Source organism: Eptesicus fuscus, chromosome 17, assembly GCF_027574615.1.
Source record: "Eptesicus fuscus isolate TK198812 chromosome 17, DD_ASM_mEF_20220401, whole genome shotgun sequence".
NCBI classification, from domain to species: domain Eukaryota; kingdom Metazoa; phylum Chordata; class Mammalia; order Chiroptera; family Vespertilionidae; genus Eptesicus; species Eptesicus fuscus.
In genome coordinates this window covers 7,365,480-7,389,537 of record NC_072489.1, presented here as the reverse complement: position 1 = coordinate 7,389,537, position 24,058 = coordinate 7,365,480, and the positions used below count along the sequence as shown (strand labels likewise).

Sequence of the window (24,058 nt, the reverse complement as noted above, 5' to 3'; positions counted from 1 at the left end):
TGTGTCACCATTTCTACCACCCATTTGTACATAATACTTTTAAAAGATGACTTTTAACTCCGCTTCCTTGTAAAAAGATAAGGAAAATCAGATTTGATGTGCTAACCTAAATTCACACTGAAACAGCATTTAAATGAATTCTCTTCAACCACCCAGCCATTTTTGCTACTTTTTGGTGAGTAGATAGTCTATGCCAGTCATTGTGAAAAAGTCTTTATTTTAAGAAAAAAGTTTAGTTAACAAAAAAAATTTTTTTTAACAAATTTCACTTAGCAAAATACACCCAAAAGGAAATCACAGTAAAGAAAGCTTTAAGTCAAGGCCTCACCAATTCCTACAGTATTAGTAATGTGTCTCAATTTTCAAAACTAACTTTTAAAAAGCTTAAACTTAACCTAAGAGATTTTAAATGAAAATAAACTAGAATGAACAAACATGAGAAATGTTCCTCTTTGAATTAGGGATCTAGCACCTTGAGTTTCCCAAAAATCTCATCTCCCCAATGTGTTCATGGTGATATGGTGTAAAAGATCCACATTTGATGTACTTAAAACTACTTGAAGTCAGATAACATCACCCCCTGAAATACGCTACCAAAATATTAAAGAAAAAACCAAAAAACTGAAAACAGTTTTAGTTTACTCAATATCACATGCCAGAAGAAAGTTTGTATGAGAAAACACTGAAGAGGTAACTTTTTAATCCAGATTTCACAAACTCATGGTGCAAAATGGGTCCCCACAGCTTCTTCTAGAGTAATAACTGCTTTTCACTGGTTGTTGGTTGCCTATGAAAAATTATAACTCAAATGCTTTATAAAATATAAAATTAGTCATATCCAGTCATGCTGTTCTGGCCACTGTAGCTAGTAGCTCCGTAACAGCCACTCACAGATGGGCTCTCAAGGCCACTATAAGTGGACTGGGCTGACACCCCCATGCCTTGCATCATCTGGCTGCTATATGCCCCATTGCTAGCCCCTGTTGTGGAATTCAAGAAAAGTTCTATGTATCTATGCTGCATGTTGGCCCTGTCTTTGGACATAGCTGCCACAGCTTCTTCATGAGTGGCAAACTCAACATCAGCTTCGCCCGTCACTCTTCCATCAGGGCCAATCTCAATATGGACTCTTACAGGGTTGAGAGGAGAGAAGAAGTTGTAAATGTCATTCTCTGTAGCTTTGTACGGCAGCCCTCTCATATGGACACAGTGTCCAGTGGTACTCTGGACAGTGAACTCGCCATCTCCATATCTGTGGTCATACACACCCGAGAGACAGTAACTGAGGTCTCTTCCAAACATGTCAGCGGTAAAGCCATAGCCATCGCTGAGACCACTATACTCCTCATAGCCCCCATAGCCTGCACTATAAGCACCAGACCTCATCCTCTCCAAGCCTGCCTGCTTGACAATGCCAATATATCTCCTGGCTGTACCTGGACGGTCATAGGGCCCTGGCCGCTGTACAGACATAAACTTCAGAGGGGGATCTGAATATGTCCTAACTTCTTCCTGACTGCTCTTAAACACTTCAATATACCTGTGCCCTATTCTCTCCTTGTGCTTTCCTAGAGCCTTCTCAGCTAACTCCTGTGAGGCAAACTGCACAAAGGCTTCCCCTGTAATTTTGCCCTCAGGGTCCACAGGCAATGTGATCCCATTTGGCACGATTTCCAACCCTGAGAAGAACTGAACAATTTCCTCCTTGGTGCATCCAAATGGGAGTCCTCGAAGTCGCACGAAGCCATCATTAGCAGTGTCAGCACTGTTTGGACCACTGTGCTTCAACACCCAATCCATCTCGGTTCTGTGGGACTTGAACACCTCAATGTACCGGTGTCCCATGCTTTCCCTGTCCTTTTTAAGGGCCATTTTCACGTCATCTTCGGATTCAAGTTCAACAAAAGCCTCACCACTCTGCCTGCCTTCTCTAGTGTAGATGAAATGAATGCCTGCGGACCCATCATGAATTATGCAGCCGGAGAGGAAATTCTGCACATCCTCAATAGAGCAGGACCAGGGCAGGCCACGGAGCTTGACCACAAAGCCTTCACCTCCCTCAGGGCCCAGCATCATGGACACTTGACAGGGCAGACTTCAAATAAACTCAGCTGCTGCTTTTTGTAGCTGAAAAGAAAGCAAAATACATAATTTTCCCTTTCATATGTATAACAAGAACATGCAGTAAATACAATTTTCTCCCTTTTACATAGAAGGTTAAGAGAAGTTGAAATACACTTGAATTTAAAATTCAATTCCAGGTCTTTAAGTGGGGGGTGTTTAAGACCTCTATGAGACTCTTAGACATCAAGTAAAAACAAGTGAAGCCAATACCGGTTTGGCTCAGTGGATAGAGCGTCGGCCTGTGGACTCAAGGGTTCCAGGTTCGATTCCGGTCAAGGGCATGTACCTTGGTTGCGGGCACATCCCCAGTAGGGGGTGTGCAGGAGGCAGCTGACCGATGTTTCTCTCTCATCAATGTTTCTCTCTCTCTCCCTCTCTTTAAAAAATCAATAAAATATATTTTTAAAAAAAGTGAAGAAGACAGTCTAGTTTAAACCACACTATAGGCTAACATTTCCTTTGACACGGAACAGGTGTTCTCTTTATAAACAATGCTGCAAGGATACAAGAGAGCAATGGCTTGCTGAGTCTAAAGATCATTTTTTTTCTAGATTATCAAACTTCTTTGGTTCATATAAAAATTATCACCCTGGCCAGGTAGCTCAGTTGGTTAGAACATTGTCTCAATATGCCAAGGTTGCGGGTTCCATCCCCAGTCAGGGCACATTGCAAGAATCAACCCTCTCTCCCCCTCTATAATCAATTTTTTAAAAAGTTTCAGCATTAGCCCTAGCTGGTTTGGCTCAGTGGACAGAACTTTGGCTTTCGGACTGAAGGGTCCCAGGGTTTGAATCCAGTCAAGGGCACATGCCCAGATTGCAGGCTCAATTCCCAGCAGGGGGCGAGCAGGAGGCAGCCTATCAATGATTCTCATCATTGATGTTTCTTTATCTCCCTTCCTCTCTGAAATCAATAAAAATATATATTTTCAGAAGTGTCAACATTAGAAACTTTAGGGGGGGGGTGGGGAAGTATCAACATCACAATATATATATATATTTCTGCTTCATTTTGTTTAAGGACTAGGAGAAAAAAATCTCATAAGGTGTCATAAAGTACATTATGGCATCTGGCAGCCAGAGTTCAAGCAGAAACAGCAAAGGTCAAATCCAACTGGAAGAACAGTTTTCTGAAGAGGAGGAATTGAACCATTAGATGGCAATATATGCATAAGAGACAACAGTATTTTTAGTGATCAATGCTCAAAATGGGCACATAGAAGGATATGGAAATTAAACGTTTCATGAAGTGTCATTTCACATGAAGAATAAATTCAGCCATTAAAATCAGTGGTGCCTTAGCCAGTTTGGCTCAGTGGATAGAGTCGGCCTTCGGACTGAAGGGTCCCAGGTTCGATTCTGGCCAAAGGCACATGCTTAGGTTTCGGGCTTGATCCCCAGTAGGGGGTGTGCAGGAGGCAGCCGATCAATGATTCCCTCTCATCATTGATGTTTCTTTCTCTCTCCTTCCTCTCTGAAATCAATAAAAATTTTTTTTAAAAATCAGTGGTGCCGAAACCGGTTTGGCTCAGTGGATAGAGCGTCGGTCTGCGGACTGAAAGGTCCCGGGTTCGATTCCGGTCAAGGGCATGTGCCTTGGTTGTGGGCACATCCCCGGTGGGGGTTGTGCAAGAGGCAGCTGATCGATGTTTCTCTATCATCGATGTTTCTAACTCTCTATCCCTCTCTCTTCCTCTCTGTGAAAAATCAATAAAATATATTAAAAAAAAAAATCAGTGGTAAGAGATGCCTTAAGAAATGTGGGCATAAAAAAAAAAAAAAGAAATGTGGGCATGCCCTAGCCAGTTTGGCTCAGTGGATAGAGCACTGGCCCTGGGACTGAAGGGTCTCTGGTTCAATTCCAGTCAAGGGCATGTACCTTGGGTGCAGGTTCAATTCCTGGACCTCGGTCAGGGTGTGTGTGCAAGGCAACCAATTGATGTGTCTCTGTCACACTGATGTCCTCCCCTCCCCCACCCCCATTACATTCTCTCTAAAAATCAATGAGGAAATATCCTCAGGTAAGCACCAGTATCAACAAAAATGTGCGGATTAGAAGATAAAATAGAGCCTTAGCTCAAATGAATCACAAAACATCCCTCATGGAATTGAGGTATTTACACTATTAGTGCAAAATATGGACAAATATATAAAAAGAACTCCTAAACTCGCCCAGCTGACATGGCTCAGTGGTTAAGCATCAACCTACAAACCATATGTCCGGATTGTGAGCTCTATCTCCAGTGGGGGCGTGCAAGAGGCAGCCAATCAATGAATCGCTCAACACTGTTTCTCTCTCTCTCTCCTCTGAAATCAATACACACACACATATACACAACGCCCAGTTTTTCCTAAAACAAACCCAATGCAATAAACTGAGGCCTCTGCCTCAAATTCCATGAAGCCATCATTACTCTCAGGTGGTCCCATTCTCCAACGTAACCATGCCCCCAAGCCCTATCAGTAATTCTTGACTTCATCTATTAAGGCTTCTTATAGTTCTATCTTCAGTCTGAGCACACTGCATGGCAAAGAAGGAGTTAAATAATTCCTTCGTGTTCTCAATGATCAAATTGTCACTTTCTTTTTGCATTGCCCTCATATTTCTAATTCCTCTTATCAATATCCCATACCAGGTTCCATTTTCTTAAACTTCTCTAAGCATAATGACTCAATCTGCAGCTGAAGTGTTCCATGTTAAGGTGACTTGATGTCACTCTCCCATTCAAAGTCTTGGTGGCCTTCCAGTAACATTGGAACAAACCACAAGGTTAAGGGTTTCTAAGGTCTTGCAACTTTGGCCTGCCACACACTATCCACTAGCTGGTATCACCCCATAATTTTAAAATCTTGTCTATTCCTGTGCCTGAAATGTGCCAGGCTCCCTCAGATTTGACGCACGTGGCAATTCTCTCCAAATATATTCCACCCAAAGTTCTGTCTAGCTAAATCCTACTAATCCTTAAAGCCTCAGCGCAAATATGCTACGGTTCCAAAAGATCTTCCTCTTGCTTCAAACTAAATCTTATGATTCTATGCTCCCATAGCATAGAACGTGTATTCAAAACTGCATTGGAAGCCTACGTCAGTTCTGTTGGTCACAGCGGCTCCACCCCACCCCCAGGCACTGCAGGCTGAAGACCAGGAGGGATTAATTTATGGCCACATGGGGATCAGTATCTTCCTCTAGAAAGGGTGGGGAACCCTTTTTATCTGCCATTTGGATATTGGTATTATTTGTAGGCATACAAAAATACCAACTTAGAAATTAACCTGTTCTATTGGGTCAAACAATTAATTAACTCATCCCTAATGCCTCTGGGAGGGCCAAACCAATGATTTCTCAGGCCTTAGAAAGGCCTGTGGGCTGGAGGTCCCCCACCCCTGCTCTAGACAATGGCAGTCCAGTTAGGGTGAGAAAGACATGCAGGGAACAAAAGAACAGGCATTTCATAAGAATCAATTATGCAATTAAACACCACATAAAACTATAATATTTCCACTTTTGCTTTCATAATCCTCTACACGTTCATATTGTTTGCTGAGACAGTACTTAGGACAAAAGTTTTTCAACTTCACATTCCTAAGGAAATTTTACACTTAAACATAACACAAAAAAATTACATTCCTTAAATTAGCTCACCTTAAAGAACTAGCAGGGATGCCAACAGTCGGAGACACTCCAGGTAGGTACGAATTGTCCTAAAAGAGAGCAATATGGCCACCAGGCCTCAGTGCCGGAGAACTCACCAGAGCAACCAGAGCAGTGGTCCTGACGCCTTCCTCTGAGCCTCTGAGAAAGCGGGCCGGGGGCCGCCCTAATTCAAGTGCACACCTGCCCCGCCCTCAAGCACTTAAAGATTTACCTTTTCATAGGGTAATACGGAGGATTAACTGCAAGGCAACTCCCACTTGCCTGGAGGGAGACAACTCAATTCCCTATTTCTATATGAAAAACTACCTGAAGAAAATTTAAATATTAAGGGCGGGTGGAACAGGAGTACTGGGGGGGGGGGGGGGGGGAGGTTGGGAGTTGGGCGGCTGGCTCCAGAGAAAGTCGGCCAGGGCTGTAATTTACAAACACCCCTGGGTGGCAGCGTGGAGACACTCAATACTTTCCCAGTTTTACTCAATAACTTCACTTCTTGTGACCTGACATTAACCTTTTGATTAACTGAGGAAGAATAAGGGGAGGAAATGTAGAATGAAATATGCTTTCAATAGGAAAAACACTGCCCCGCCCACAGCCACGCGGTAAGGCTGCCCCCAAAGGCCTGACTAGGTGCTGAAGTACAGGAAACGTATCTGAAAACTAAGCTACAGACACAAAGAACTGGAACGTCGTTAATTTCTCTGAACGTTATCTTAAATATCATCCATTTGCCTTGTCTTACTAGCCTCCTATAATAATCACAGGAGGCACTACTCTGGCGGGGGGAGACCTTGTATAAATATAAATTAGTTTAAAATGCTATATCTGGGGCGAGATTCGGCATTTCTAACAGACGGCCTGGACTCCCGCGAGGCTCTCCCGAATGAGCCCATCGCTACTGGTTCAACGGGATTTACTCAAATTCGGGCAGATCCAATCAAGATAAACTGGGCGCGCCCTCCCTCGCGGGCCGGGCCGATTAGGTTTATCTGTGCAGTAAACAAGGCGCTCAAACCGCACCTCCCACCTTCTGGAAGGTTCAGCGACGGGAGCCCGGCCCTCCTTCCCAGCCGCGTTCTAGGGAGGCCGAAGAGCACTTCCGCCCTCATTTGTAAATTAATTTTAACCCGCAGCTGGCAGCACGCACAGCCAGCTCGTCCGGGGCGTCTTAAAGGCTCGGAAACTTCTATTTCTAAATCTCAGCCCGCGGGAGACGCCCCTCAGGTCACACGGTTGACTTTAGAACTTACCGCTGAGGGGAGCAGGGCCGATGTCGATTTTCATCAAGCGAGCGCGGTTTACGCCAAAGGACCCCGATTCCACCCGCCGCTCAGAAACGCAGAGGGCTCCGGGGGAACTCCAGGCGCATCTCCCGGTGGTTCACCTGAAATTCAAACTGCCGGCGGTGAGGACACGTTAGTGCGAGGCGGAGGCGCCGCCAGCCGCCAGGGGCGCGTCGGAGCGGTTTCGGCGGGAAGCGTGGCCGCGGTCCCGGACGTGGAGCTCCTGGGGCGCACCGAGCACCGGAACTAGGAGCAAGAGTTCGCCCCGCCTCCGATCTGTGCCCGACAGACCCCGCGGCGGAGCTGGGAGTAACGCCGGACCCTAGGGCGCCCCAGCCAGCGCCTGGGCGGGGTCAACGGCCGCTTCCGGGGCGGAGCGAGTAGCGCGCAGGGGGAGGGGGGAGCGAGCTGCGCGCGCGCGGGGGAAACAACCTCAGGGGGGGCAGGGCGGGGAGAGCGGCTCACCCGGACGCGCGGGGATGGGGGATGGGGGGTGGTGAGAGGGCCCAAGGCCCTAGGCTTCCCAAGCCGGCGGCGGGAGGCGCGGCCCCGGGTCCGAGGGCTTACGGGAACGCCGGAGGAAGTCCCCGGGCGGCGAGAGGAAGAGTTCTCGCGCCGGCTCCAACGGGCCTCGGGGAGGGGGGCGGAGCTCCCGATCGAGGGGGGCTGCCCAGGGAGGCCGAGAGTTGCCGGGACCCGCCGGGAGCCGGCGGCTTCCAGGGCTGGGGCGGAGCTCCCGAGTCGGGGACTTCCTGGGACGGGTGGGGGTGGCGGAAAGTTCCTGGGGCAGCGAAGGAAGAGCTGGGGTGGGGGGCGGTGGGGAAGAGTTGCCCCAACCGCGGGGGTGAGGGTGGCGGGTGGGGGGTCGCCCGCTCGCGGCGGCTCACCACGACTGGCCCGGGGTCCGAGTCCGGAAGGCCGGCGCGCGCGGCTGCGTCCCGTAGGCAGAGGCCGCGTGACTAGGAGGGCGGCGAGCGGACGTGGGTCACGGGGTGTAAAGGAGGAAGTGCCACGGCCGGGCCCGCCAAGATGTCACCAATGGAAACGCGTCCTGCAGGTGCGGCCCCGCGGCCCGCGCGGTTGGCCCGGCAGGAAGTGGGAGGGGAGAAAAGCGACGAGGAAGCGCGTTCCGAGCGCTCAGGAAGGTGCCAGTGGGAGGAAAGTCCAGAGTACCGGGGGGAGGGCGGGCAGCAAGGTTACGTGGAAGGAGAAACCGTAAAATTTAAAGGAAAAGCCCATCTCTGAAGGCAGGAAGAACTTAGAATGGGAACTAGTGGCTATACCTCCAGCACCTGTTTTGTAGCTTTGACCGGACTCAAGTCAATAGTTCGCAGTTTTTAGAAGATTAATTTTAAAGCACGCAATTCTCAAAACTATATATCCAACGAGAAGCTACATTTTAGAAGCCTTTAAATCCTAATTCAATGAACACACTGGAAAACAAGGCAATTGCAGTAATGTGATTAGCGACTTATATCAGGTATCATAAACTAGAACCGAAAAGTAGAGACAAATGAGCCAACCCTTCAGCAAATTAGGTCCAACCAAAAAGGGGGGCATTTATTGAATAAAAGGAATTTAAGAGATTTATCAAGGATTTACAATGCATGGGACATTTTTGGATCTGGATTCAAACAAACTGGTAAACATTTATGGGACTGGGACAATTTATTTGAATATGACTAGAAATCTGCTTTTCACAAGTTATTTTAGATATGATAGAATTGTACGTTTAAAACCAAAGGAATTAACATTTAGAAATATATTTTGAAGTATCTGGATGAAATGGTGTGATGGCAGGGATTTGCTTCAAAATTAAGTAGAGGGGGAATGTAGAGGAAAAACTGTCCATAATTGGTAATTGTTGAAGCTGGGGGATAGGATTCAAAATCTAGCCATCCCATCAAAAGTGAGAAATACACTAAAAACTCACACATTCAAGATAAGCAAAATAATATTCTGAAGAAATTTGTGGAAAAAAATCTCTCTACAGAAATGGCTACCTTGACTGTTTCATAGCATTTATTTCCCTTTAAGTCCTCTCAAAGTATATCCTCTTGGTAATTTAGTATGTTGGGCATGCATTTTCTTAACTTATTATATTTGCTACATTTTAGTTTCACGAGTCTTCTTAGCTTAACTGGTTGGTGACACCGGCAAGGAGAGCGTTAATAATTGATTAATCATGATAATGGTTTCTGCCAGTGAAGGAACAACAAGTACAGAATACACCAGGGAGCCTGTTGTGCGAGAAGACAGAAGGCACCTGAAAGTACCTGCAACAGCTCAACAAAGGAGGAGAGCAGAGTGATCCTCCACAGCCCTGCAGGTCTGGGGTCTGGTTCGGTACTTTGGACTTTGGATAGTGTTGGCCTGCAGACCAAAGGGTCCCGGGTCCAATTCTCTCACATCGATGTGCTTTTCTCACATTGATGTTTCTCTGTCTTTCCCTCTCTTCCACTCTCCCTGAAAACCAATGGAAAAACACCCTCGGATGAGGATTAACAACAACAAAAAAGTGAAAGGATTTGAGTAATGTGCAGTAGATAAAATTAACCAAACTAGAGTCATTCATTAACCCAGAAATATTGTGCACAGGGGTGGGGAACCTTTTTTTCTGCCAACGGCCATAACAGTAAAAATATAAGAATTTTTAGAAATTCACTCAAGTGTTTGTGAATGAAATAGTGTGATGGCTGGGATTTGCTTCAAAATTATTTGAGTGAAATAGATGGGGATGTAGAGAAACTGTCCATAACTGGTAATTAGCAGAGCTGGGTGATAGGATTTCAAAACTAGCCATTTTATGTAAAGTGAGAAACAGACAATAAAGAAATGTCTGATGACGAATTCTGAAATGACAAAATACTAGAAAATGAGGATTAACATTGGGGTTCTGAAGAAGTGACATTTAAATAGACCAGAAGTAGCCCTAACCAGTTTGGTTCAGTGGATAGAGCGTCGGCCTGGGGACTCAAGGTTCGATTCCGGTCAAGGGCATGTACCTTGGTTGAGGGCACATCCCCAGTGGGGAGTGTGCAGGAGGCAGCTGATCGATGTTTCTCTCTCATCGATGTTTCTAACTCTCTATCCCTCTCCCTTCCTCTCTGTAAAAAATCAATAAAATATATATTTTTAAAAAAACAGACCAGAAGCAATGCAGAGGTAGGAACGTGAAACTCCATTCCACCCCACCCCCACAACCTCCAGCCCCAATAGCTAAGGTTTCAAAGTAGAAGTTAGAAGACCATATTAGATTTTTATTCCTTTGTATTATTACCCTACTTATTCCCCCTGATGTTTGTTCAAATTCTTTATAATTTAAAAATGCAACCCCTTGCTAGGATGTTTTGGTGTTGGTTGCTTGTATAAACATTTTTATTTTGTGGTAAATCCATTTAATCTTTATATTCAGTTATTATATACCTAAATTTCCCAGGGACTCATGCACCCGAAGTGTGAGAACTCTTATCTAATTTGCACAACATGCAAGTTCAAGATACAAAGCTACCTAAGAGAAGGTGTAGATGGGTAATGAAATACACTAACATTTTAAGTGTTTATTGCTATTACTACATTTTTATCCATTCAAGGGGATAGGTCATGATCTGTAAGCAACAGGAAAGCCGTTTTCTATTATCTTTAACTATTGGGCCCTTTAGTTTACTTAGAATAACTAAATCTGGAATTAGAATACACTAATTTTCCTAAATATTTAGTAATCTAAAGCTGTGTTAACTAAAAAGCAAAAATAGTATAATGTGGTGCCAGGTAAATTACATCTATAATGCTTGCATTGAAATTAACTTAAGGGATGAATTTTCATCCAACAGAACAAGTAACCATTGCTCTCTGTTTAAATTTCAATGATTTAACTTTATATAATCAAAAAGTATTAAATAATCAATATAAAAAAATGAGATTGTTTACATTTTTTCACACTAAGTCTCAAAATCCTGTGTGTATTTACTCTTACAGCCTTTATCTATTTGGACTAGTACATTTCAAGTGCTTACTAGCCACACGTAGCTAGTACATACCATAGTGGACATTGATCTATATCGTGATTTTTAACTTTTTTCATCTCATGGCTCACAAACTGATTTTAAAAAATAGGTATAATTTTGACTTATCCACACAGGACAGCTACTGTTGTGTTGGCTGATGTCATTTTTTATTTGACACTGTAAGGGAAAAGTGGTCAGTGCCCCTGACTCCTCTCTCTCTGAAATCAATAAAAAGAAACACTATTAGACTTCCCTTGCTAAAGATAAAATCTGTTCTCAATTAAGGGGAAAAATTAATCACTTGTATTAATTGGTAGTACTCTCCCCCATAATAAGAAATATGATTCTAGCCTAAGAAATGGAAGCAAGGAGGAGAGATTTTTGCTAAAGAAAATACAATTGCTAAGAAGATAAATCTCCCAGTTACCCCACTCCCTAACTTTCCTGTAGCTCTCTCCTGAAGCAAGCAGCTCTGGGGAGGGCAGATTCTGGAGCTGAAGGCCTCAGGAGGGCTGTGGGTTACACTTCCAGTCTCCAGGGAGAAGAACATTGCAGTACTTGCCCACAGCCTCCTCAAGAAGGTGTCCTTCAGGGAGCCTAGAGCTTCCTCCTGGGACTCCGTGGAGAGTTGTTAGCTTGTCAGGTGCCATGCAGCTGCCACAGGAGTGGAGACCGCTGTAGCACCTTGACTCAATGTTCACTGCTCCCCTAGGGACCACAGAGCACACTATCCAGGAGAGTGGAGAACAGAGCCAAGAGGAGGGAAGGAACAGGACAATGTACTTGAGGGGCTTCCAGCACTGGGAGAGAATACCACAGAGGAAAACAGCTTACAACAGCAGTTTTCAGAGCACAAGTAGTGCTGGGCAAAATCATAATATTTTAACAGAAAAAATGAGCACTTTCAGACAATCAAATGCAGAATTAACTTTCCAGTACTAAAAATTGAGTTGAAATATTTTGGGTGTATTGAGTTAATAAAAATACATTAAAACATACTAAATTAAGAGTGTGATAGGAATTTGTAATATTCATACTAGGTGAGAATTTTTTAAGAGAAGGTATACTGTCAGGGGAAACCTAAAAGGAGTTTAGAATTTTTCATTTCAGTTTTGCATTACCAGCCCCCCATTAAATTTTTTTAAAAAATATATTTTATTGATTTTATTACAGAGAGGAAGAGAGAGGAATAGAGTTAGAAACATTGATGATAGAGAAACATCCATCAGCTGCCTCCTGCACACCCCCTACTGGGGATGTGCCCGCAACCAAGGTACATGCCCTTGACCGGAATCGAACCTGGGACCTTTCAGTCCGAAGGCCGATGCTCTATCCACTGAGCAAAACGGGTTTCGGCTAAATTTTTTTTTTTTAATCTATTGATTTTAGAGAGGGGGAGGGGAGAGAAACATCGATTTGTTGTTCCATTTATTTACGAATTCACTGGTTGATTCAGGTATATGCCCTGACCCACAACCTATCAGGACTATGCTCTAACCAACTGAGCTACCTGGCCAGGATTCACCCCATCCCCACCTAATTATCACAATTTCTCTATAAATTGAGAACAGGGAAAACTTTCCTGACCATGTCTCAAAAACCAGAATATGAGGAAAATAACATAAAATCTGAATACATTAAAAACCAAGCCATCTCTGCATGGCTAAAACCACTATAAGCAAAGAAAAAATACCAATGATAAAATGGGAAAGATATTTGCAATTTATTTCCCAAGTGTTATTAATAAAGAGCTTCTAAAAAGACACAAAATGTCCAACAATCCAAACAAAAAGGGCCTAAACATGTAAAGATGATGCTCAACTTCACCCATATAAGACAAACTAAAATTTTAAATGAAATAACACTTAAAATACCTGTCACATTGATAATAACACAGAATTTTGCTAACACATTTCCTTGGCAAGGTTGTAGATAAGCAGGAACTCTCCAATACTGTTTGTGGAAATATTAAATGGTTCAACCCTTATGGTCAAAAAGGGAAAAAGATACCTGCAAAGGCTGTTCACTGCAGCACCACTTCTAGTAGAAAAAGACTAGAAACTACCCAATACCCATCACTAAGGATCCAGGTGATCAACTTTGGTGGATCCACTTAATGAAGTATTTATTATACTTTAAACCAAGGAAGCCAAGAACCAATTTGAAGAGCTCTCACTGGCCAAAAATTGGATAACTTGAGCCAAGAGAATAAAACCTATCATGGGTAAGAATACAGACTGTGTTAAAATTCATGAATTCATAATGGTACCAGAAAAACTGTCTTTGGCACATGCTAGGGACTGAGTTCAGTACACTGGATATTGATAAACAGGAATAAAAAAATATAACCAGCCAGCTAGCCCAGTTAGTTAAGGCATCATCCCAACAGTCCAAGAATCAACCACTCTAGCTGGTTTCGTTCAGTGGCTAGAGGGTCAGCCTGGGACTGAAGGGTCCCAGGTTCAAGAACACATGCCTGGGTTACAGGCTCCATCTCCAGGGGAGCATACAGGAAGCAGCCAATCAATGATTCTCTCAATGATGTTTCTACCTCTCTCCCTCCTTTCCCGAAATCAACAAAAATATATATATTTTTAAAAAAATCAACCAATATCCAGACCAGGAGGTCATAGTTCAAGTCCTGTCAGGGCACATGCCCAGGTTGTGGGCTTAGCTCGATCCCTGATAGAGGACATGAAGAGGCAGTCAATCGATGTTTCCCTCTCACACTGATGTTTTTTTTTTCTCTCTCTCTCATCAATGAAAATATATCCTCAGGTGAGGATTAAAAGAAATATTTTTTCAAAAAGATACAACCTACGAAATATAAGGTGTGCTCTTATTTGAATACCAATTCAAACCTACCAGCTGTATAAAAATATTAATCCTGGCTGGTGTGGCTCAGTGGTTGAGTATTGATCCATGAACCAAGTTTCAGGCTCAATACCCAGTATTTAAAAATGTATTATAAAAAAGAAAGATCTGAGTCCCAGCTGTGTCACTGAACAAGTGACTTGTCTCCTGGTCTCCATTTTCTCACCTGTAAAATGAGGATAATGGCATAGCCCCTTACAGCCTGGTCATGAACAAGTGATTACAAAGAGTGAGTGCCAAGGCTCAGACCAAGGGGAGGTTGGCAGGAAGTTACCTTTGTGGAAGGGGGTCCTCCTCCCATTTCTGTAGCCCCTCCAGGCACCTACCCTGTCTCCACATTCTCCTTCACAATTTTGGCCATAAATAAGAACTAACTCTTCTACTTAATCTTTCCCCTTAAGTCAGTCAGCATTTTCACTTGAATATTTTGTTTAATGGATTGTAGCAAGACTCAAGTGAAAACCAATCACTTGTCAAACTAAAATAACATGGAAATAACAACTCTAATCAATTTACAGCAATGCATACAAGAACATGAGCTCCCCAAAGCAAGGATGGACTCACCCAACTCTAGTGATAGAGCAATCAACCTCTCCCAATATTAACTTACTTTATTATTTTTGGGGGGAGGGGGAAAGGGAATGGGCACATAATGAGCTCACATTTTTTGTTGCTGTTAATCCTAACCCAAGGCTATTTTTTCCATTGATATTTAGAGTGGAAGGGAGAGGGACACACAGAGAAACATGAATGTACCTTCTCCCACATACCCGACTGCCTGGGATTGAGCACGCAACCGAAGTAGGTGCCCTTGACCGGAATCGAACCCGCGACCCTTCAGTCCGGGAGCCGAGCTCTAACCACTGAGCAATCGACTAGGGCATATTCACTTACTTTAAAATGAAAAAATCTTGTCTAGAAATTAGCACTGAAAACACCAGTTTTCACTGACATCCTAATATATTGTCTAACCGGAGAACCCAAAGTATTCTCATTACTGGAAATTCAGAAACAAGTTAACTTTTAAAAAACGTGGCTAAAGGTAATAGAGTTACATTAAGATCGGTAGTCTCGATGACGTTTTGAATGAAAAGATCATTTGCAGTTTTCAAAATTCTCCCTGCTCCACCAGGCCTCCCCTAACCTCGGGCGTTTCCGCTTCCCACCCTCCCACCCGCGCGGGCCAGGAAGCGGCGGCACGGCCTTCAGCGGGCGCTGCTCGCGGGCTCTCCCGCTGCACACGGGCCGCCGCCAACAGTTGTGAAACACAGAAAGGGAAGCACGTTCGCTTGTCCCGGGCTTCAAGCGAAGAAAACCGGGGGGAGGCCGTCCAGCGCGAGACACGCGGGGACCGACCGGACGCCGGGTGGCGCTCTCGCAGGCGCCCCGAGAAGGGGGGGGGGGGGGGGGGGGGGGGAGGAGGCTCTCCGGGGCTTGTGACCGCCCAACCGTTCCTATAAAGTTTAAAGAAACCAGGGGAGGTCGGGACCCCGCGACTTGTCCGGCGTCACCCAGGCCACCGGCGCCCCCTTCGGTGAACCACGCGGAGCACGGGAGCAGAGGGCGCCGAGAGCGTCCAGAAGTTTCTTAGGCGCAGTCAAGAATCAGCAAATATATTCAAAGATACAAAGAAGTCAAAGACAGGAAAAAAGAAACGGCCGATTAAACAAGCTTGCTCAGAAAGTGTGGCAAACAAAGAACGAGACCAAAAACCAGCCCAAACGCAGACACGATACCTGTCCGGGCGGAGACAAACGCAGACAGGCGCTCGGGGCACACACGCCGCACAAAGAGGAAGAAAGGCCGGCCGCAAGGCGAAAGCGGAGGCCTGACGAGCGGGAACGTGGGAGGGGGAGGAGCCAGGCCCAGCCCTTCTCGGGCAACTCCCAGCGCTTCCAGCCACGTGCGAGGACAGCTTTCGCTTTAAAACTCCCTCTCCGTCGGTCGCCCGGCGTCCTCACCCGGGAGTCCGCACGAGGCCCTCCTTTCCTCCATTGCTGCGGGCCGTTTCTGCGGACCCCAAACCTCAACCCCGAGGTCTGGTCCCAGAGTATGAGGCCCTTGACCTCAGGCCCACCTCTCCCAAAGCCAAATCTCTGCCCGCCACCCTCACCCCAGTAGGCTCAGCCCCGGATGGATACCTCCGTGTGCGGCCCTAGACCTCAGCCCCTCGATCCCCACCAGCAGAAGGCCCAGACTCTGGGTGGTCCCGAGTTTGCGGCCCTTGACCTCAGATCCGGGCTCCCGGGACCCCAAATCTCAGCCCTGCCACCCCACCCCCAGGGGGCGCTGTCCCCAGTCGGTCCTAGGTGTGCAGCCTCAGACCTTTCGCCCGTCCCGGTCCTCACCTCGGGCTCCGAGTCGTCTACGCTCCCTTTCTACTTCACATCCGGCACCTCGGTCGTCCCCCAGAGCACCTAGAGGAGGGTGGAACGCAGGACACTTGGCAGTTGTAGCTGAGGCAGTTGAGGCTTGTTTACCATCACCATGGAAACCCCTGGCTGCGCGCCCTGGGCGGGGCTTCCCGGAGGCCCGGAGCGCGACAGGCCCAAATCCACAACTAGCGCCCCTGGTGCGCATGCAGCGCTTCAGGAGCCGCTGCCCTCGGCCCCGCGCCCCCACACCCCGGAGCTGCAGCCCCAGAACCCGCGCCCCCACCCTGCTTCTGCCTGCCGGTGCGACCCCCTGCTCGGTTGCCCCACGGAACCCCACCTTTTCCAGGAGGACGCAACGCAGTCGTACTTCCAAGACGGAACCGGAAGGACGCAGAAGCAGCGGGGCGGGGCCTCCACGGCGGGCATCCGGGAACCAGGACCACCAAGTCGCCATTGTGTCGCTCCCGAAGCGGAGCCGGGGATTGGTCAGCCGGACGGGGGCGGGGCCTGCGGAGGGGGTGGCGGGAAGGGTGAGGTGTCGGGCCCCAGGACAGCGGGAGTTGGGGGGCAAGCGTGCCCCAGCGCTGAGTCCCTGAAAATCCTGACGGGGAGAGCCCCCAGTGAGCCCAAAGGACGCCTGGGTTCAAGACCAGCCTGAGAGGATAGAGAGCCGTTTCCTGCAGAGGAGGAAACAGAACACCGGATGAAGGCGGCTCTGGTGGCAGAATTTAGGGGGAATCAATAGGTTGCTTACGAGATTAGCTCTTGGGCTAAACACCCCCTGAGCCCCCGAAGGTGACTCGGAAGCCTCGGGGGGAATGCGGGCTTTTCAGGCACAGAGCATCTGAGCCCACAGGCTGGCTGGAGGGACGACCTGACCCGCCCGAGGCAGTGCAACAGATGGTTCGCGATAGGTTCTAAATTAATGATTATTACCATTTCCTGGACACTTCATAAGGATAAAATCAAGGCACGCATCGCAAGTTAAGCAGAAGATTATTCTAAAATCACCAGTTAAATTAAGGGAGTGCTTGGAGTAGTGTCAGATTATGACTGGCCACGGAGAATAGAGGATAGAGGAGCACAGATGTCCAAAGAAGTTTCCGAGAAAGAAAACATTGGAAGAATAAGGACAGGAAGGTGACAATGAAAGGCAAAATTATAGAAAACAGGTCCTACAAAACTCAGGGTTTTGTTTTGTTTTTTTTTTTGGTTAATCCTCACCGGAGGATAGGATATTTTTTCATTGATTTTTAGGGAGAGTGGGAAAGAGAGGGAAAGACAGAAACATGGATGTGAGACAAATACATCGATTGGTTGCCTCCTGCAGGAGCCATGACGGTGGCCCCAGGCCAGGGAGGAGCCTGCAATCAAGGTATGTGCCCTTGACCAGAATCGAACCCAGGACCCTTTGGTCCTCAGGCTGATGCTCCATCTACTGAGCCAAACCGGGTAGGGCCAAAACTCAGGCATTTTTAAGAAACCCCACAATGATTCCATCACAGCTATAGAAAAACATGTTTCTAGAGAGAAAATGCAAGTAGCTAATCTGAAGCAAATATTACAGTTATACCAAAAATAGTAATACTTCCAAATTTCGGGACTGTGAAACCAGGTCCAAGAAGATATATTTATGCAGTTCTTTAGGAGGGACTCTGAGCCCAACAGGCTATTTGATCCCATAAAATTTGACAGTTCTCTATAATTCATCAATGATGCAGTAATCCTTTTTTTTAAAGTAAATTTCCCCTTTATTTTGTTATTTTCCATCACCATTTATCCCCCATATCCTCATCAGAGCTATCTGCCTATTCTCTATGAGTCTGTTTCTATAGTTCTCTGACTGGCGTATTTTACTTAGCATGATGTTCAAATAAAGTTATTTGAGACAGTACCTTAAGGAGACCCAAGCTAGACTCCACTTAAAATTTGTAAGCCTGAACTTGAGTGCCTTTGTCCACCGCTCCTTTGTATTCAGCTGGGTTCTGATGGAGTAGAATTCGTCACTGGCTCCAGGGTCTTCTATCAGGCCCTTCTCCACTGGATCCTGTGCAGAGAGCCGGCTCGCCTTTCTCGGCTTCCTCCTTGAACTGCTTGGACTCTCAGTAGCATCCAGAAAGCCATGAGGGGCATTTTTGACATCCTTTCTGGTGAAGACCTGGACCAACCCTATGCAAGGACTGTACTGACAGTCTTTTGGAGCAGCTGGACGTATGTAGTGGCCTTCCTGCATGTAGTCCAGGAAGGCCACCATCGCCTGGTCAAACTTGTTATCCAAGAGAGCACTTTTCCCCTCGGTACAGAACAAGGGCAGCTCAATGGGGTCCTCTGTTAATGACTTCAGATAGGAGTGGTTTCTGCAGAGGATGAGTTGCTCTGAAACTGCAGACCAATTGTGTTAGACGAGGCCACAAGCAGCAAGGCCGTTCACCCCCAGCCTGCATTGATCTCACTCCAGCAAACAGGACAGTGGGGACGCAGTCCAATCTGAAGTTATTGATGATGGCCAAGGGGCCATCATCGCAGATCTTAGCCAAGCTGTCTGGGTCTGGGAGTACCACAGCCAGTTCTCCACGTTCCACAGCTCATCCTGTAGTCCTCATTGCATTTACTATATGGCACAGCCAGTTCTCCACGTTCCACAGCTCATCCTGTAGTCCTCATTGCAATTTACTATATGGCACTGCCTTTCCTTCTGTTCCAGTGTTTCAGTCTCAGCCTGGGCTGACTCCAGAGCCACAGCTGCCCTTTCTCGGTTCTTCTCCACCTCCTCCAACCCCTGGATCAGCCTCGCTTCCTCCACCTCCACAACCTTCAGCTCCTGCAGGGCCTCCCTCTCATCCTCACTTAATCCATCGCTGGTCTCCAAACAGCATTTTTCTGATTGTCAGATTCTGAGATCCTGAGCTGGGCGTCCAGCTGCTCCAAAAGACTGTCAGTACAGTCCTTGCATAGGGTTGGTCCAGATCTTCACCAGAAAGGATGTCAAAAATGCCCCTCATGGCTTTCTGGATGCTACTGAGAGTCCCCGAGCAGGGTGGAGTTGCTGGGACCGTACTTGGACATCTTGCTATCAACAGGGAGGGTCCAGCCATAGGCACTATCCTGTAGCTTTGTAACATTTGTCTCCACCCTGGAGGTAGAGCCTTCCTCCGGAGTTTCTCCTGGCTGCCCCTGAACTGAGAGGAACTTTGAAGCTGCAAGTTCTTGGCTGAGGTCTCCATGGACCGAATCAGCTTCAGGGGCTGGTGGTAGCACTGGCAAATGAAGCAGATGAAGGACATGGTCTTGACTTTCACCATTGATCCTAAGTTTCCTCTAGTAATCCTTGTATTCTGCGAGTGAGACTAGGGCCTTGGCCTGGTTATGAACATGCTCCTAGCTCAAGGGAGCTATCCCAGGTGGTCACTATGATGTTTTTTCTTCTTTTTCTGCCTTTTATTTTTGGAATTTATTGGAATGTCATCTTACCTAATAATAGAAAAACATGTAAATTGACAGTACCTCTGTTATGCCCACAGCCAATCAGGAGTGAGTATGCAAATTAACCCTACAAAGATGGCAGGTTAATTTGCATATGCATGCACAGAGCAGCCGGGAGGGGTGGGATGCCTGCTATGAGGGGGAGGGGAGAGGGGAGGCAGTGGAGGGAGCTACAAGAGCGGTGCTCTGGCCTGGAGCGAGGACTTACAGGCTCCTGGGCAGCCAGGGGAAGGAAGGCCTATTCTTGCACAAATATTGTGCAACGGGCCTCTAGTAGGTTAATAAAATTTTATAGGTTTCAGATGTACAATTCTATAATACATCATCTCTATATAATATGTTCACCAAGTCAAGTCTCCTTCCATCATAATTTATTCTCTCTATACCCGCCACGCCCCTTTGCCTCTGGCAATTACTGTACTGTTGTCTGTGTCAGTGAGCTTTTTTTCCTCTTAATCTCTTCACCTTTTTCACCAGTCCTGCAACCCCCCTTCCCTCTGACAGCTGTTAGCCTGTTTTCTGTATCTATGAATCTGTTTCTATTTTGTTAGTTTATTTTATTCAATGGATTGCACACATGAGTGAAATCAAATGGTACTTGTCTTTCTCTGACTGGCTTATTTCATTTAGCATAATGCTGTCCAGGTTTATCTACGTTGTCACAAAAGATAAGATTTTCTTTTTTATGACTGAATAGTACTCCATTATGTAAATGTACCACAGCTTTTTTAATCCGCTCATCTATTGATGAACATTTGGGCTGCACTATGGGGTTTTTTAGAGGTGAGTGCCAGCACAGTCACTAGTGCCACAGATCTCTGGCCTTTTCCACAAATGTCTGGCCCATCTCACCAACTGGAGAATGCTTGCCCACACTTGGTCTACTTGGACCACTTCAGCTATGGGGCCATAGGTGCCTCAACCCTTTTTTTTAATCTTTGTGTCCACAAAAGTATCTCCCCTAAGCTCTGAAATCTAAGGAGATATTTTCTGATTCTTGAGAGTACCTGACCCAGAGATGCACCTTTAAGGTCTATGGTTCAGAAACAATTAAACTTGGAACAAATGAAGGTCACCCCAAGATATATTATCTTACAGATTGACCTGCCCTGTTGTTTATATCAGTAGATTAGCACAAATTTAACATCTTTTAATAAATGTTTTAAAATAAGCTCCTCTCTGGAAACCACTAATCTATAACAGTGATACAGAGATATTGTCTAGGATCTATTAAAATTTTCCAATTAACCCCAAAAGAACACTGTACACATTAAACTTTGACCCAGGAGAGTGTCAGTGGGTAGGCAGAATCACCATAGCCCAGTGAAGGCTCTTAATTAAAATCACAGTATCTGTCTCACAGCAATAACGATAGCTAACATGTATTGCACCTTCACTGTGCTTTGCACTGTTGTGAATACTTAATCACATTTAAGCATAGCAACCCAATAGTAAGTGGTATTACTATCATCACAGTTAGTGGAAGAAAACTGAGGTACAGAATCATTAAGGTAACTTTCCTAAAATCACTCAGCTTGTAGGTGACAGGTCTGAACATGGAGCTGAGTCATTCTGGTTCCAGAATCTGGACTCTTAATTGTTAACCCTTTAAAAAATATTTTATTGATTTCAGAGAGGAAGGTAGAGAGAGAGAGAGAGAGAGAGAGAGAGAGAAACATCAATGTGAGAGGAGAGGAACATCAATGATGAGAGAGAATCACTTACTGGCTGCCTCCTGCACGCCATATATTGGGGATTGAGCCCACAACCCAGGCTTGTGCCCTGACCGGGCATCAAACTGTGACCTCCTGGTTCATAGGTTGATACTCAACCATTGAGCCATGCCAGCCCGGCACTGTAACACTCTTGAACCCAGGGAGAGATAGAAATTTTAGGCTGATTCACAAACTCTCTCCCATCTGAGAGAAGGAAAGGATGAAGTGAGAAAGCAAATTGAAGTGCCCAGCTACAGTATATATAGGTCCGGTCCAAATGTAATGCACTTCAATTTGCTTCTTGAGGTCAGGTGCTCTACTAGGTAGAGATGAGGGATAAGATAACCCAGGTGGGATGCAGGCAAAATTCAATCACTACCTCATCAAGTTAATTTTTTTAAATACTTTTTATTGATTTCAGAGAGGAAAGGAGAGGGAGAGACAGATAGAAACATTGATGAGAGAGAATCATTGATCGGCTACTTCCTGCACGCCCCCTACTGGGGATTGAGCCTGCAACCAAGGTATGTGCCCTGACCAGGAATCAAACCATGACCTCCTGGTTCATAGGTAGATGCTCAACCACTGAGCCGTGCTGGCCAGCTAGTTAGTTTTTCTTAATCAATATAGAAAAATGCACCTTTGAAGCAACACCAATGCTTATTCAAGAAGTAAGTCACCACCTGGTTTGCAGTTCTTTCAGTTCTTTCAAACAGCGTTCTGTGTTAAATAGTGAAAGGGGTTGTGGCACCCCCTGAGCTTGATGGTTACTTGCTTGGATTGGTCTCTTTGCCTAGCAAAGGACTGCAGGCGGGGACAGGGCAGTAGTGAGTATCTGCTCTTACTTTGACTGCTTCCTCGGCAGGCCAAGCCTGCAACAAGTCCTGACTGGGATGATAGTGAGCTAGGGGGCTAGTTCTCTCCATTGTGAATTGTGAGCTTTAGCCTGATCATAAGTTTTTCCGCCCAAAAGTATATAGATTCCTTCACTTACTGGGGCCTCAGAAAAGTCAGAAAATCATTTGGATTAAGATGTGCTGTTATAATTCACCATAGCTAAGATTTGGAAACAGCCTAGGTGCCCGTCAGCAGATGACTGGATCAGAAAACTGTGGTACATCTACACAATGGAATACTATGCTGCCATAAAAAAGAAGGAATTCTCATCATTTGCAGCAACCTGGATGGAATTGGAGAACATTATGTTAAGTGAAATAAGTCAGTCAATGAAAGAAAAATATCACATGATCTCACTCATTTATGGGTAATAAAGAACATTATAAACTTGAACAAAAAGATAGATACAGAGACAGTAAAGCATCAAACAGACTGTCAAATTACAGGGGGAAAGGGAGAGGTGGGGGAGATAAGAGATCAATCAAAGGACTTGAATGCATGCATATAAGCATAACCAATGAATGCAAAACTCTGGGGGGTGAGGGCATATATGGGAGTGGGGTGGGGGGTGGCAATGGTAAAATATGTACACATATAATACCTTAATAAAAAAAATTGGAAAAAAAAAAAGATGTGCTGTTATATGTCAATTATAAAACTGAACAGAAGAAAAAGTGTTGGGTGAAATGCATCTTGCAGCTTCTCTGTGCCTCTCTCTTTTTCTTTTTTAATGTTTTCATTGATTTAGGAGAGGAAAGGATAGGGGGAGAGAGATAAGAACATCAATGATGAGAGAGAGAATCATTGATCGGCTGTGTCCTGCATGCCCCCTACTGGGGATCAAGCCTGCAATCCAGGCATGTGCCCTTGATCGGAATTGAACCTGGGACAGTTCAGTCCACAGGCCCATGCTGTATCCACTCAGCCAAACGAGCTAGGGCTGTGCCTCTCTGTTTTAGTAACTTCCATTGGACAGAGCATTAGCCTGCTGATTGAAGGGTCCCAGGTTCATTCAGGCCAAGGGCACAAGCCTGGGTTGCAGGCTCTATCCCCAGTACGGGGCATGCAGGAGGCAGCCAATCAATGATCTCTCATCATTGATGTTTCTATCTCTCTTTCTCCCTTCCTCTCTGAAATCAATAAAGAAATTCAATATTTAAAAAAAGTTATTGAATAATTGCTCGGCCAGTGTTGCTCAGTGGTTGAGTATGGACCCCTGAACCAAGAGGTCACAGTTCAATTCCAAGTCAGGGCACATGTCCGGGTTGTGGGCTTGATCCCTAGTAGGGGGTTTGCAGGAGGCAGCTGATCAATTATTTTCTCTCATCATTGATGTTTCAATATTTTTTAACAGTTACGGAATATTAGGATATACAGAAAGTTACAGATATTGTACAAATGTAAGAGATATTGACTTTGATTTTTTTAGAGACAAAGGGAGGGAGAACCTTGATGTGAGAAAGAAACATTGATTGGTTGTCTCCCATTGTGTGCCTGACCAGGGATGGAACCCACAACCTGGGTATGTACTCTGAATGGGAATTGAACCTGCCACCTTTTGGTGTATAGGATGACGCTCCAACCTACTGAACTACATCAGCCAGGGCAGATACGTATTGACATTTTGAGTTGACCATTTTCTTTCATGG

General features: G+C 45.7%; 1 protein-coding gene and 1 pseudogene across 6 annotated transcripts; both read right to left on the bottom strand.

Moving 5' to 3' along the window:
* Positions 1-197: 197 nt before the first annotated feature.
* HNRNPF (heterogeneous nuclear ribonucleoprotein F) lies at positions 198-16,688 on the bottom strand. 6 transcript variants are annotated; one of them, XM_028156898.2, is made up of 5 exons: positions 16,652-16,688; positions 16,288-16,356; positions 7,026-7,171; positions 5,767-5,825; positions 198-2,127 (listed from the first exon to the last, which is right to left on the bottom strand). In XM_028156898.2, the coding sequence occupies exon 5, from the start codon at positions 2,074-2,076 to the stop codon at positions 829-831; it is 1,248 nt and encodes a 415-aa protein (XP_028012699.2). In that variant the 5' UTR covers positions 2,077-2,127; positions 5,767-5,825; positions 7,026-7,171; positions 16,288-16,356; positions 16,652-16,688; the 3' UTR covers positions 198-828. The 6 variants fall into 6 exon arrangements, with proteins under 6 accessions (XP_028012699.2, XP_054584623.1, XP_054584621.1 ...); XM_054728648.1 differs by having other exon boundaries at positions 7,026-7,159; XM_054728646.1 differs by lacking the exons at positions 16,288-16,356; positions 16,652-16,688 and adding an exon at positions 15,676-15,756 and having other exon boundaries at positions 7,026-7,159.
* Positions 16,689-18,193: 1,505 nt separating this feature from the next.
* On the bottom strand, positions 18,194-19,598 carry LOC103292904 (beclin-2-like; annotated as a pseudogene).
* Positions 19,599-24,058: the final 4,460 nt, after the last annotated feature.

What these genes read in the sequence shown, in the direction of transcription:
- HNRNPF (XM_028156898.2), bottom strand. Translation starts at nt 2,076, where the DNA reads ATGATGCTGGGCCCTGAGGGAGGTGAAGGCTTTGTGGTCAAGCTCCGT.